Below are 13029 nucleotides of genomic sequence, written 5' to 3'. Positions count from 1 at the left end.
CGCTTTCCATTATCTTCTTTGACCTTTCTGATTGCTTCAACCTGAATCTCGCTCTTAGCCGTCTTGGATTCAATCGCTTCAATTCTTCCGTTTGAATTTTCTTCCCATTGCTAGAACCCACAAAGTCGTTATCTTTGGAGAGAAAAACTGCTTCCATTCAAGATCTTCAAATCTGAACACAAATATGTGAATTGATTTGTGTAGTTATTTCTTGTTATAATAATTGCTTTTTTAATCAAAGGTTGGAATTTTGAAAAATTGAAATATGTATATGTTTCACATGTTACGGCTTTATGTAATTTTGGCCATATATTGTAATTTTTGTGTCGTTTACTCATTTATGACAATTTATGTCATTTGTTTTAATTAGTTAGGTTTCATGGCGTCTCTAGTTTTTGTAATATTTTATTTTCTTAAATTTTATTTACTATATATTTTTTATGCAATTAAATAAATTAAATTCTTAAAATCAAAATTAAATATAGTAATATATGCAATTAACAAATTGAAAAATTAAAAATAAAAGGAAAGCCTCCAATATTTTGGTCCATTCAACTTGCCTGAAAATCAAGAAAAGATGTCTCTCCTCCCCACCACACCTCTCACCCTCCCTTTCAAAAACCCCACTCTCGCCGGAAACCACCGTCTCTTTCCGACCAACCACCGCACCCTCTCTTTCTCCACCACCCCATCTCCCTCCAAACTCCAATTCACCACCGCCATCCGCTTCTCCCGCCCTTTTCCCGACGACCCAATTTCCGGCGACGACGATGAAGAGCCGGACAGAACCACCCCTCCATCTATCGTCGATGAGTGGGGTGAAAAGTCCGACCCGGATCCAGAACCCGCTACCAAACTGGCTGATTCAGACCCACCCAAAAATGATGATGAATGGGGTGTGGCAAATGAGGAGTTTGTTGCTTCAGGGAATGGTAGTGCTTCTGTTGAAAGTGGTGGTAATGATAAGAGTGAGAAGTTAGAGGAGTTGAAGAGGTGTTTAGTCGATAGTGTTTATGGGACTGATTTAGGTGTTAAGGCTTCTAGTGAGGTTAGAGGGGAGGTTTTCGAGTTGGTTTCGCAGTTGGAAGCGTTGAATCCGTTTGCCGCGCCTACGGATGCTGTCGTTGAGCTTGATGGCAACTGGGTTTTACTGTATGTACTACATTGTTAATTTTACCATTTATTTTGGTTTCTTGATGTTCACTTGCATTTGAATAGGCATTTGATTGCTTGAGCTATGTTATGGTTTAATGTATATGCAAGGGGTTATTTGTTAATCATGAGCTCGAGTAGTTTATGGAGACCGGATTGAGTCAGACTCAGATAATAATTTAGCCAAGTTCTAATATTTCGAGTAGTTTATGGAGACCGGATTGAGTATCAAATTACTCCACTTGTGTGTCTTGAGAGCCTAAAAGAGCTTTTAGTTTATGTATATAGTTAACTAGACCCTTACATATTTGGAATCTATTTTTATTTTGTGTATATGATCTGAGTTTAGCTGTAGTTGAGCTTATAACGTTTCAGTTTATGTCTAGTTATGCACAACAATTTGTACATTTAATTCTTGTTCTCGAGTCAAGCTTGAGTGTATCAATCTTTAGTTGAGTTAAAAGTGTATGCGGCTATGGAGCTCGAGCTTTGTATTGTTCAGTCAAGCCGAGCTCAAGCTCGACAGTGTTTGGCTTGGCTCGATCACACCCCTAGGTGTATATAATTGCAATCTGCAAGTGAAATGTGAGGAAAGATGATACTAGGCATTTTTTAAGTAATTTTTTTCATAGTTAATTTTAAATATGTATAACAATTTTTTTCATTTATCCATTCATGCATTTATATGTACCTATTTGTTGCAGTGGTATTTAAACAAGTGTAGCACTGTAGCACTGTAACAGGTGTGACGAAAGCAGCTACGTTTTACTTTTAAGTTCACATAAGATTTCTAATACCTGGAAAATAATTACTTTCACTCTAAATTGTGAGGTTGAGAGGGATGGTTTCTTGAACAGACTGTTGTAGGAGTTCAATACTCTGGTCAATTTTTTCATTTATTGAGGGATTTTGTTTAAAGATAAATTGACTAGTTATTATTTGCTCATGTGGCATGTTTGGGGATATAATGTTATGCGGAATATAACTTCTACACCTAGTTTAGAATCTTTAGATCTAGCATGTGCCTCTCACAGAAAGCAAATGCGGGAAAAAGACCAATGTTTTTTTAATTTGCAAATGCTTAATTTGTATAGTATTTAGGTTTTAAAAGTTTTGAGGAGTTTTCTTTAAAAAAAATTGAGTGTTTGAAGATTTATAAAATTATAGTGCTGGTAGGAGTAATTATATAATTATGTAAAAGATTTTGGTCTGTTCGTTGCTGTTTTTGTTACCTATATTTTGAAATCCGTATGTATTCAGATTTCTGACATATGTTTGGTGTACTGTACAACAAACTGGGTTTTCTGAGTTTTGATATTTGGGACTGAATATTGCAATCTTTGCCACCTTCACTTAGGTTTTCTGAACAGCCTCCCCTGTTCTTATGTAACAATTTCACTGTACCAGTTAAAAAATTCTATTACAACTTTATATCTTGACTCTCGCAATATGACATCAACTCACAAAGATAATCACTGCTAAGTCTTTTACAAAAATAGCAGATCATGGCTTCAAATAGCAAATCTTTTAAGGGAGACAAAGAGGATGGTGGGAACGAGTCAACAGCTACCTCTACTTTATCTTAATCATCAGGCTATCTAAAAAAAATCGTAGCACTGTATAAATTAGTGGAACGTCAGTAAAGACATTAGTTTTTTTTTCACTTGAAGGAATCATAAATTGTGACATGAAAATAAATTGGAGCAGATAACTTCCCGAGTTCTAAAAATTCTTAGGCAGAATTCCAAGTATCTAACTTTCTGTCCCTAGAGGTCAAATGATTAACACTTTAGTTGTTGCTTTAGAAGATTGGTAGTTAATTATTCGACTATTGATTAGGCACTAAGCTTTAGTTAGGGGTTTCTTAGATATCTATTCAAATATCAGTTCTTTGATAAGCACAGTTTAGATCACTAAGATCATTTGTCTTATATCCGAGTAAGAGCCAGTTGTGCAGAACAAGGTGGCATCAGTATTTGAGTATATTTTGGAGTATATTACCAATTATCATTGTATATGCAAAAGTGGATGATGACTAATTTAGCAATTAGTTTGTAATGTATCAAAAATATACATTAGTCACCATCAATTAGTGGTTGGTTGGTTGGTTGATTTTCATCACTAATGTTAGTATGTTACTAATTACTTATGCTATGTTGTTTGTAATATAACGACTCATTAGTTGATTATAGTCAATGTTAATTCGTGGTGTTATGCATCAGGTACACAGCATTTTCTGAGTTGCTGCCTCTTCTCGCAGCAGGCACAACTCCTTTGTTGAAGGTCGATAAAATTTGTCAATCAATTGATACTAGCAACCTGACCATTGATAATTCCATAACATTGTCAAGCCCTTTTGCCTTTATTTCCTTTAGTGCATGCGCAACTTTTGAAGTTCGAAGTCCTTCAAGAATACAGGTATATGAATTATAGTTCAGAAAATATATATAAGGTTTAATTTGTAATAACCTTTAAACATTGACTAGTTTAAGTGATAGGTGTTTTCTATAGTAGATGTCTATGACATTGAATTGCAGCTTATGTTCACTGAAAATATGTAGGTTACATTTAAGGAAGGTTCCTTTCAACCTCCAGAGATCAAGTCGAGTGTAAGTCTTCCGGAGAATATAGATATTTTTGGCCAGACAATCAACTTGTCACCTGTCCAACAGTCTCTCAATCCTCTTCAAGAAGCGTTGGCAGGTATAGCACGTGGTATTTCAGGTCAGCCTCCACTCAAGATTCGCATCCCGGGTGAAAGGACAAATTCTTGGCTTCTTATCACATACCTTGACAAGGATCTTCGCATTTCCAGAGGGGATGGTGGCCTATTTGTGCTTGCTAAAGAAGGAAGTCCCCTTCTAGACCAGTTATCAGGTACGTCGTTGCTATCGTTTAAGGTTATACAGCTTTTCAAATTTATTGGCGACGGAGTAGATGAACAATAATTAAATTGCCACATCTATGTGATCTGACTCTAAAAAAACCTCTAAGATTGTCAAATGGAGAAATAGAAGCTGATTTTGAAATTGCAGAATGAATTATATAATTAAAGATGATGTATATATGAATTTTGACATTTCAACTTTGAAGACGGTAGAAAGCTTTATCTGAGATGTACATTATCTTTTTTGTTCTCGTTGCAAGGTTGAAACTATTGTTAGTCTCTGCTGGCATGCTGTTCACCAATTTCTTTGCTAAAGTAGATCCTGTCAAGAGAAAAGGATGAGAAGATGGAGATCCATTGAGATTGTCACTTAAGTAACACCGTATATGATATATATTGCGCGGAGTGCCTGAATCTAAAATCTCTCTATTTTGACATAATATAATTCAACCTTTTTGTAGTTACCTTCCTTACGTTGTATATAAAAAGAAGTAATTTGTCCTGTTTTATCATGGACTAGAACTGTTTCTGAAGATTATATATGCAACTTCTCTGGCTAGACAGATGGTGTACCAGAAACTGCTGCATTTCTTTATTACAAGTTTCCTGTATGAGTTTGCAACATGGGTCTGGTTGGAGGTGTGTATTTGCCAGTTGTTAATGTTATCATAAGATATAAGACAAGAGGTTTGTAATATAAAATATAATGAAGAACATTTGGAAGATATAGAAAATAAATGGCCATGTCGATTAGGTTTAAAAAGAAAAGGAATGGCCATGTCGTGATACCACTGCCACCGTCCATAGCGGTGTACCAGAAAGTTAATTTGTAGCCTAGCTTCACGGAGTCCCTCCTCCCTTCAGCTTTTGCACTTTTTTTGTATCAAATGTTATTCATGTCTTAAATGTGTACAGGAAAACCTCTATAAATTAATATTAATATTGTTGGAATCAATTAATTTTATTATTTTTTAGAGAGATATTAGTTAATTGTTAAATTAGTAGTTTATTAATTTATAAAGGGTTTTCGATATTAGACAAAATTAAAGTTTGATTATATAAATAGAAATGAGATAAATTATCATAATTTATGTTTCATATCTAATTTCATGTTTAATAGTTATGAATTCAACGAAAAACGTTAATATTTTGTGTATATGTTGTAATTTGATTCTAAAATATTACGTGGATACAATGTTAAATACGATACGGTATTTAGTGACTTTTGAAATAGGTTGAAAGTAACACTTATATTTTTCGAATGTAAAAAGAAAGGTCATGACTCCGTATGACTCGTGATCAAGTTTGAACAAGATTTAACGTTTACAATAAAATAAATAGGTAAATAACTATTTTTAATATAATTGAAAAATATCTTTTTATAATTATTAAGAATTATTAATTTATGATATTATTGGGCTTATATGTTTGTACTGAAATTTTCAAAAAATCATTATCTTATTATTTAATTGATATTGGCTATTTTTTGAAATGCCCCTAAGTCCAAATGGCCGTCCTAATGTATCATGCTTAACTTTCGGATTTAAATGTTAATTTGAATCAAATGATTTTATAGATTGATGTGATAATAAAATAGTAAGAGACGTGGCAATCATAAACTAAGGGGGCGTTTGGTTCATTTCGGGAAAACGGAATGAAATTGAGAAAGGAAAAGGAGAAGAAAGAAAAATAAAGACCCAGAATTGTTTTACGTGTTTGGTTCAGATCCGGAAACGGAATAAAAATTTACATGATTACATTTATTTTTGATTTTTTAATATTAAACAATATAGTCAAATATATTTATATTATAACAGTATAATATATTAACATTATAATAAATAAACAAATTTAAATATTTAATAGCACAATTAACTTTTTTACTAAATTAACATAAAAATTTATATCAAAATTATTTTTAATTTATAAAAACTAAATTATAAATCATTTTTAATTTTTAAAATTAATTTTGCATACTAATGTATTTTTTGGTCCAAATTTAAATTATAATTGAAATAAGAAAATAAAAGTGAAAAATGGTGTTCAAATAGCTAGTGGGAGGTGGGGAATGGAGTTTGAGGAATAGGGATAAACCAGCAAAAAGGGAAAGGAAATGATTGTTTATTCTTTACCTTTACCTTTGTTGAATACCTTGTACCAAACGCCCCATAAGAGAAATAGGCATGAATGTAATAATAAATTACTAGTGAGTTGAGAGGAAAAGGACAAAGAGTTGGAGACTACCACTAGTTAGTTCCAATTTCTTGATCCGAATAGTACGTCAACGTTATGCTGCTAATTTGTAGGATCATCCATTGAACCAACATATATACATGTCCCAGAGAGAGTCATTGGAATTGTTTTATTTCATTTAATGGGGCTACAAATCCATTACCTAGTGTGAATAATATCGCCTTCCCCACTCTTCTTAAATCATCAACACTTCATTCTTTCTTGATTCTAAAGGCTTTCAAGAGTTAGAGGTGGTGAAAGCATCCACCATTGTTATGGTACAAGAATACCACGATCATGCTGATGCGGAAGTTTTGTGCACAAATAAATACCACCATTTTATAATGGCATTGTAGAGCCATAGCTTGTGTTGTTCAGGGAGATTTTTTTTTTATTTTAGTGTAAAGGGTGTTTTTGTTTTTGCATAATATGGGCACTGACAAGGATAAGTCCAAATTGGATGATGAACAAATTACTGAACTCCGTGAAATATTTCGCTCATTTGACCGGAATAAAGATGGTAGCCTGACTCAACTCGAACTCGGCTCGTTGCTACGATCGCTTGGATTAAAACCTAGTCCTGATCAGCTGGAGACGTTGATACAGAAAGCTGATACAAATAGTAATGGCCTGATTGAGTTTTCAGAGTTCGTGGGATTGATTGCACCCCAACTTTTGCCTGAAAAATCTCCGTACACTGAGGCTCAATTAAGCCGGTTGTTTAAGATGTTTGATCGAGATGGAAATGGATTTATTACGGAGACTGAATTAGCTCATTCAATGGCGAAGCTTGGTCATCCATTGACAGAGGAGGAGCTGACAGAGATGATCAATGAAGCTGATACTGATGGAGATGGAAGGATCAGTTTCCAGGAGTTTTCACAAGCCATTACTTCAGCTGCTTTCGACAATTCTTGGATTTGAATGTGCTGCATTTTTTACATTTCAGGTACGTAATTTGTAATCTTTGGTAAAAAAAAAATCCTCTCTTTCCTGTGATCGGTGGGATGTATAGCACGAGTGTTTACAGAAGTAAGTAGAGATTCAGCTCTCCGTACATCAACCCTCTATTACCCTAATTCCGAGTGAGATATACTAGGTAAAAAACTGATTTGAGTCGGTGAGATTGCTCAAAATCAAGCTTATATGTGTTCTTGACCCCTGCAACTGATTATTTATGGATTGGTTTTAAATAATTTCTCCTCTTAAGAATTTTTTTGAAGTTTGAATTTGAAGTCGGCAATGTTTTTTCACATCCTTGATAGTAAAAAGATCATCTATCTTTGTCATAAGAACGTGTATAATTGTAAAAATCTAACTAGCACAGTAAGCTATGAGATGAAGATGACAGGTTATCTTAAAATGCACTTGCAGGTTTTACAGCTAAAACTAACACCTATGGTGCCTTTCTCACTTAAATTTGGTGATTTGATGCATTTTTTGTTTCAAGCCTACTGTATATCATATATATTCATTAGAGCCAGTGATTAAATCAGCTCACCAAAATGAACCAGTATTGGTATATCCTGCATAAGAATATATGAACTGCTGCAACAATTTCTGGTTTTACATATTCATTTCGCCACACGTTAAGATTTGTCTGGCCAGAACATCGCCCAGCCGGTATTACACAAAAATGTGCATCAGAATCTAATAATACTCTACTATTGTCTGTCTAATTTTAACAACTCTTCGACATGGAGTGTTTCAACAGCTGTCGGAGCTGAGGTTCTTGAAACAGAGTTAAGATTAGGTAAATACAGATGGGAAGTCCTAAACAAGACACAACTATTTTAAATTTGTAGTCACCAGTAGAGTCGGGAATTCTCACCAATGCAGAACTGTCGAGACACTGGAATACTGGATGACCAAGCCCACACAAGTATGAAGAAGATGAATACATAATATATGACACTGCTGCCATGGCGAATAAGATAAAAACTAGATAATGAAAATGATGGTTGATGGTGTAAGAGAGATATGAAGTCCTGGGTGTTCATTTGAATGCTTCACGCCTATTTCTTTTTTGATTTAGCATCACATATCCAAGAAATACGCACGAGAACCATAGAACTGTGACACCAGCGAATACAATGGCCGGCAGGAATACTTGTGCACGAAACGATGACTTTGAACAAATGGCTAAAGGACCAAAAAATTAAGTTAGGAACTCTTGAGTCTTGCTAGCCCAGAAACAAGAATACGAGCAAACTAACCTACAGGATGATTACCCAAAAGCTGTAACAATTAAAAATTGACATACTATAGCCAGGAAACAAATGTGATCAAATCATATGTGATCAATGTTGGGTACCCGGCATTTTCCTTATTTACTGTCATGTGGATCAGAAATGTTCAAAATCACGATCTTTATATGACTACGGTGGTACGATTTTCACTGTATCACAAAAAAATCGTCCCCATGGCCTTCTACCAACCTACAATGTAAAATCACCTTTAATGCATTTTCACAAGTAATATTTTGTAATTTTGACCGCGGTAGCTAACATCAAGCTCAGACTACGCAGTTGCGATCTTGAAAAGATAATTTCATAAGCTGCATATTTCTTCCTGTTCAAATATTTTAAGTAAAAGAATAACATGAAGTTCAAAATGAATTCAATCAATCACTAAAGTTTCCCTCTTTACCCTCAGTAGTCAGTAGTAAGCATCACATGACACTTAAACTAGTGATATGAAATAACATAGGCATAGTCTACACAATACAATCAATGACCAATGTAGATTTTCGTTTCATACAAAATTCTATGAACCATCCTTTTTCATTATTCCGGAACTAGACTTCCCATCAGAGCTTGAAAGAGTGACCATATATACAAAATTCTATGAATCTATAACAGATACATAAATGATAAAACAAACTTGGCTAAAAACTTGATAAATCAAAGTTTCTCCATTAAGATGGTCTTTACTGCTAAAAGAAAAGGCAGAGAGGCTATAGAAAATGTTTACGGAGCATCTTCAAGCAACTACTACCTTTGTCTTCATTGATGACTCCATATAACTAGTAATGACATTTCCTTGTAAGCAGCAAGAGTATATATTGCAAGTCTACTAAAAAAGGGAAATAGAGATTTTGCATTCCTCAATTGCGCACCATCCACTCCATTATGTCCCTTCTCATAGCCCCCTCTAATCCAAAACTTACATATTTTGGTTTAAACGCTTGAGGGCCAGAAATGGACATTTGTCTGTACTGGCTGTTAATTCCAGGCATCATCATTGTAATATAAGGGAATCGCCTACGCCACATGGTTCTCGTTGAGCTAAATAGATGCTTACCAGACTCTCGAAACCCATTTTTCAAACTACATATTGTGCGGCCTCCAAGAGTCTTCTGGTGCGACGAGTTGGTTAGTTGTTTCGTCACAATTGTATTGGGCTTGGCATAATGGTATAGCTGTGGACCACGGATCTCAGCTGTTGGTTTCGCTTTGTCAAGCCATCGGAGGATCCTATTTCCTATGTTCCGCCCAACTTCAATATCTCTTTCTTGGATATGCTTGTGAACTCTTACAACCATATCAAATACATCCCGTGTTCGCCTGGGACGCATAACAGAACAAAATTAAACACACTGGAATCCTTTATGACCAAAGAACTAGCCATGACAGTAAATATAATGACACAATAGACTTTTTTTCCTGATCCTAAAAAGAATTAAGAGCATGGATCCATGTAAGAATAAGAACATCTAGTGCATGTTGACGCATGCCCCATAGTGTCTCTTGGTAAGGGTCAATTATAGAAATTTAATACTCACAGACTGTAACTACACTGAGGTTCCAATCCTCGATCTCTTACCAACAATAGATGAGAGGCTAATCATTCTTGGACCAAAATGTACTTAAGGCAAAAGAATTGCAAGACCAAGTACCTACAATCTTAATGATTTTACAAGAGAAAACAAATTGTAAAAATATATGCCCTGGGATGAAGGAAAGATAATTAGATAATTCGACAGCAGTCTGTCATGAACTGGTTGTTCCTAACTGTCTACTTGATTATTTTTGATGTTTTTTATGTTTAAGTGATAAAAAATGCATAAACATCATAGGAACTGATAGATTTAGCAGATTTTCTATAGAAATTAAAGAGATTAGCACAAAATTAGGCAGAAAGACTTGTGGAAGAAGTTCCATTTAAATATCATCATAATACATAAACTGATATTACAAGGCTGAATAACTAACTGTGGAGCTCTGTTACAGTAACTAACTCCTGAAATACTGATATGACACAAATACTCTTACTCTTACTAATATATTATACTAATAAACTGCAGTCATAACATAGTCTTACATATCTAATGTTTCTGGCTAAGGACACAGAAGAACTAATACAACAAGCACATCTAAATGATAACCTTAATACAGGATATATAACAGACACTAGCCTATCTATTATGAACCGTATGTCAGTATAAAGGACACAAGTATGTTGTCAGAAACATAGCTAACAATTAATGTTAGTACTCATATCCAATAAATAAACTTTTCAACTTTTTAGTAAGAGAAAAAGATAGCAATAAATGCTTATTATAGCCGATTAAAAGAAATTTTTACATACGTCTAAAACATATCGGTAAATGTACTAGTTTCTTTCAAACTGGAACAGCTTGCAATCAATTACGGCATGGTTCATATATTATAAAGACACTTGCAATCCATCTAAACCCTAGTTTCGTCTTAAATTATAATTATTTTCAAAGAAATTGTGCTTTGCCGACCCCACTACTTGCTTTATAGTTTATCCTATTTTCTCTGGTTTATTCTATTTGATCTTCAATTCTTCATGAAACATCATTTTTGAAACGATTAATGGCCAAATTCCAATATTTACATAACCATTCCAAATTTTAATATTTACAAAGAGGCTGAATATCTGTCCTATTCGGCAGAACCTACGGCTGCTTCGTCCCAAATAGTAATTTCAATCAAGTTGTGCACTTTAGAGCATGTGCAACTCACATTTATAAACAGGTAGCATATGCATCCTTCCAAAAAACTTTTAACCAAAACCATCCCAATTTCTTTTCTTCTACAGTGACATTTGACAGACGCTTTCCTAGCACATAGAATTCACGAGGATACATCCTCATCTCCATGTATTCGGCAGTATAACGCTTCAGAAATATGCATTAATCCCTTTAAGTTAAAACATATTCTTAAAATTCCTAAAACAACGAGGAAAAACTGATTGGCCTTTTAGTTGGATACATAGATTTTAAAAATGACTTTCCTCGAGGATATATAATGTGGTCAAGGACCTTCACACCTTCAATCAACAAGTAAAAGTATCATACATATTCACGTAAGGTACGGCATGAACAAGAGAGAAACAATAGTACATCTTTCTAGGAGCAGTCAGCCAATCAAGTAAAGGCAGGTGACATATACTGTATGGCTGAAAGTTAACAACCATAATACAAAAGGAAGTTGTTGTAGACATGGTTGAGAGGGAAACCGGAAACCCATTGGTGAAATGGGGTGTCGGACGATATATTTAACCTGGTGGTCAACACATTATTCATATTATTTCAAAGATGAATCATGATTTATTCGGCTCAGGTAAGTGGCGATAAAGATGATTTGCATAAATGGTTTTGCAGTGCCTTCCCCAAATTTACACATCTTATACTCCATTACAGCAATCTGGTCCATTAGAAATTTCAAAATACCAACAATACATTTTGCATTTTCACCTCTACAAACTAAGTCAAACTGAATGCAATACAGAAATGCCCCAAATTGTACTTAAATCATGAAACACGCAATTCTCAACATAAAATTTGATCTTCCCATCAAAGCTTTAAATTCTTGTTTACGAAAACAAATCGAAAACTAACATTGATAATCACGACTTGCATTCAACCAAAGATCATGTTTTTCATAAAATCATACAAAAAGCTTCAACATTACATAGCAAAGCTAATAATCATCCAATCAGACTCAAATAAAGCAAATAAAATAAATTTTGACGAGGTAACTAAAAAAAACCCCACATAAAAATACAACAACAATAAAGGTGAAAAAAATCAAATAAATAAATACAATGATAATACCTGTGCACAAATTGACGGGCCCTAGGGTGTTGGATAGGTATGACACGACGTTGAATCTTAAGAGCGATCTTATAAGTTGGTTTAAGCCCTAAAAAATAAGCAGTTGCTAACGCTATTTCCCATAAAACCATCCTTCAATTCAGATACTAATTAAATTTTAATCTTCTGCAATTTGCATTTGATTCAATTTTTCTCAAATTTACGGGACGAGGAGTGTGTTTATGGATCGTGTATAATTTGTGTCCGATTTGGTAGGGTATTGGTAGGTCACTGCTGCCGTCACACAGGCTCATATTGTTTAATTTTTTCTACTCCAAACAGCGAAAGCCCATTGGATACTTTACTTTGTTTTATCATTTATGAAAGCCCGTTTGGTTTCCAGTTTTCTTCCTACAATTTGTTTTTTTAAAACGTATTTTCCAGAGTTTGCGTTCTTTTTTTTTACAAATGCAAAAATCTTTCATTAATTATAAATATAGTACAGCCGGGATAAATCCCAACTGTTGATATAACCAGGTGGTAAAATAAATAACATACTAAAAATAATTAGATGATTTGTTTCCTGATTGTTTAACACATAGAATTTAAAAAATCTTGAATCTAAAAACGAAATCAAAGAAATCCCAAGCGATCCAAATTACATCAACATCTCTGAAAATAACATCACAATTGA

The 13029-nt window shown here is 34.2% G+C and overlaps 3 protein-coding genes across 3 annotated transcripts; 2 read left to right on the top strand and 1 right to left on the bottom strand.

Annotated features, from left to right (window-relative positions):
- Positions 1–538: 538 nt before the first annotated feature.
- Positions 539–4598, top strand: LOC141666913 (plastoglobulin-1, chloroplastic). Its single transcript, XM_074473161.1, has 4 exons — positions 539–1152; positions 3375–3570; positions 3714–4029; positions 4300–4598. Exons 1-4 carry the CDS (start codon positions 578–580, stop codon positions 4302–4304), a joined length of 1092 nt encoding a protein of 363 aa, XP_074329262.1. The 5' UTR covers positions 539–577; the 3' UTR covers positions 4305–4598.
- A 1679-nt stretch (positions 4599–6277) lies between these two features.
- Positions 6278–8605, top strand: LOC141667330 (putative calcium-binding protein CML11). Its single transcript, XM_074473770.1, has one exon. It carries the CDS (start codon positions 6701–6703, stop codon positions 7193–7195), a length of 495 nt encoding a protein of 164 aa, XP_074329871.1. The 5' UTR covers positions 6278–6700; the 3' UTR covers positions 7196–8605.
- A 331-nt stretch (positions 8606–8936) lies between these two features.
- On the bottom strand, positions 8937–12630 carry LOC141668551 (uncharacterized). Its single transcript, XM_074475478.1, has 2 exons — positions 12357–12630; positions 8937–9837 (listed from the first exon to the last, which is right to left on the bottom strand). The coding sequence occupies exons 1-2, from the start codon at positions 12485–12487 to the stop codon at positions 9378–9380; spliced, it is 591 nt and encodes a 196-aa protein (XP_074331579.1). The 5' UTR covers positions 12488–12630; the 3' UTR covers positions 8937–9377.
- Between the last annotated feature and the right edge of the window lie 399 nt (positions 12631–13029).

Source organism: Apium graveolens, chromosome 6 (assembly GCF_009905375.1).
Source record: "Apium graveolens cultivar Ventura chromosome 6, ASM990537v1, whole genome shotgun sequence".
Lineage (NCBI taxonomy): Eukaryota > Viridiplantae > Streptophyta > Magnoliopsida > Apiales > Apiaceae > Apium > Apium graveolens.
Note: the sequence above shows the minus strand (reverse complement) of the source record. Positions and strands in the feature narration are given on the sequence as shown.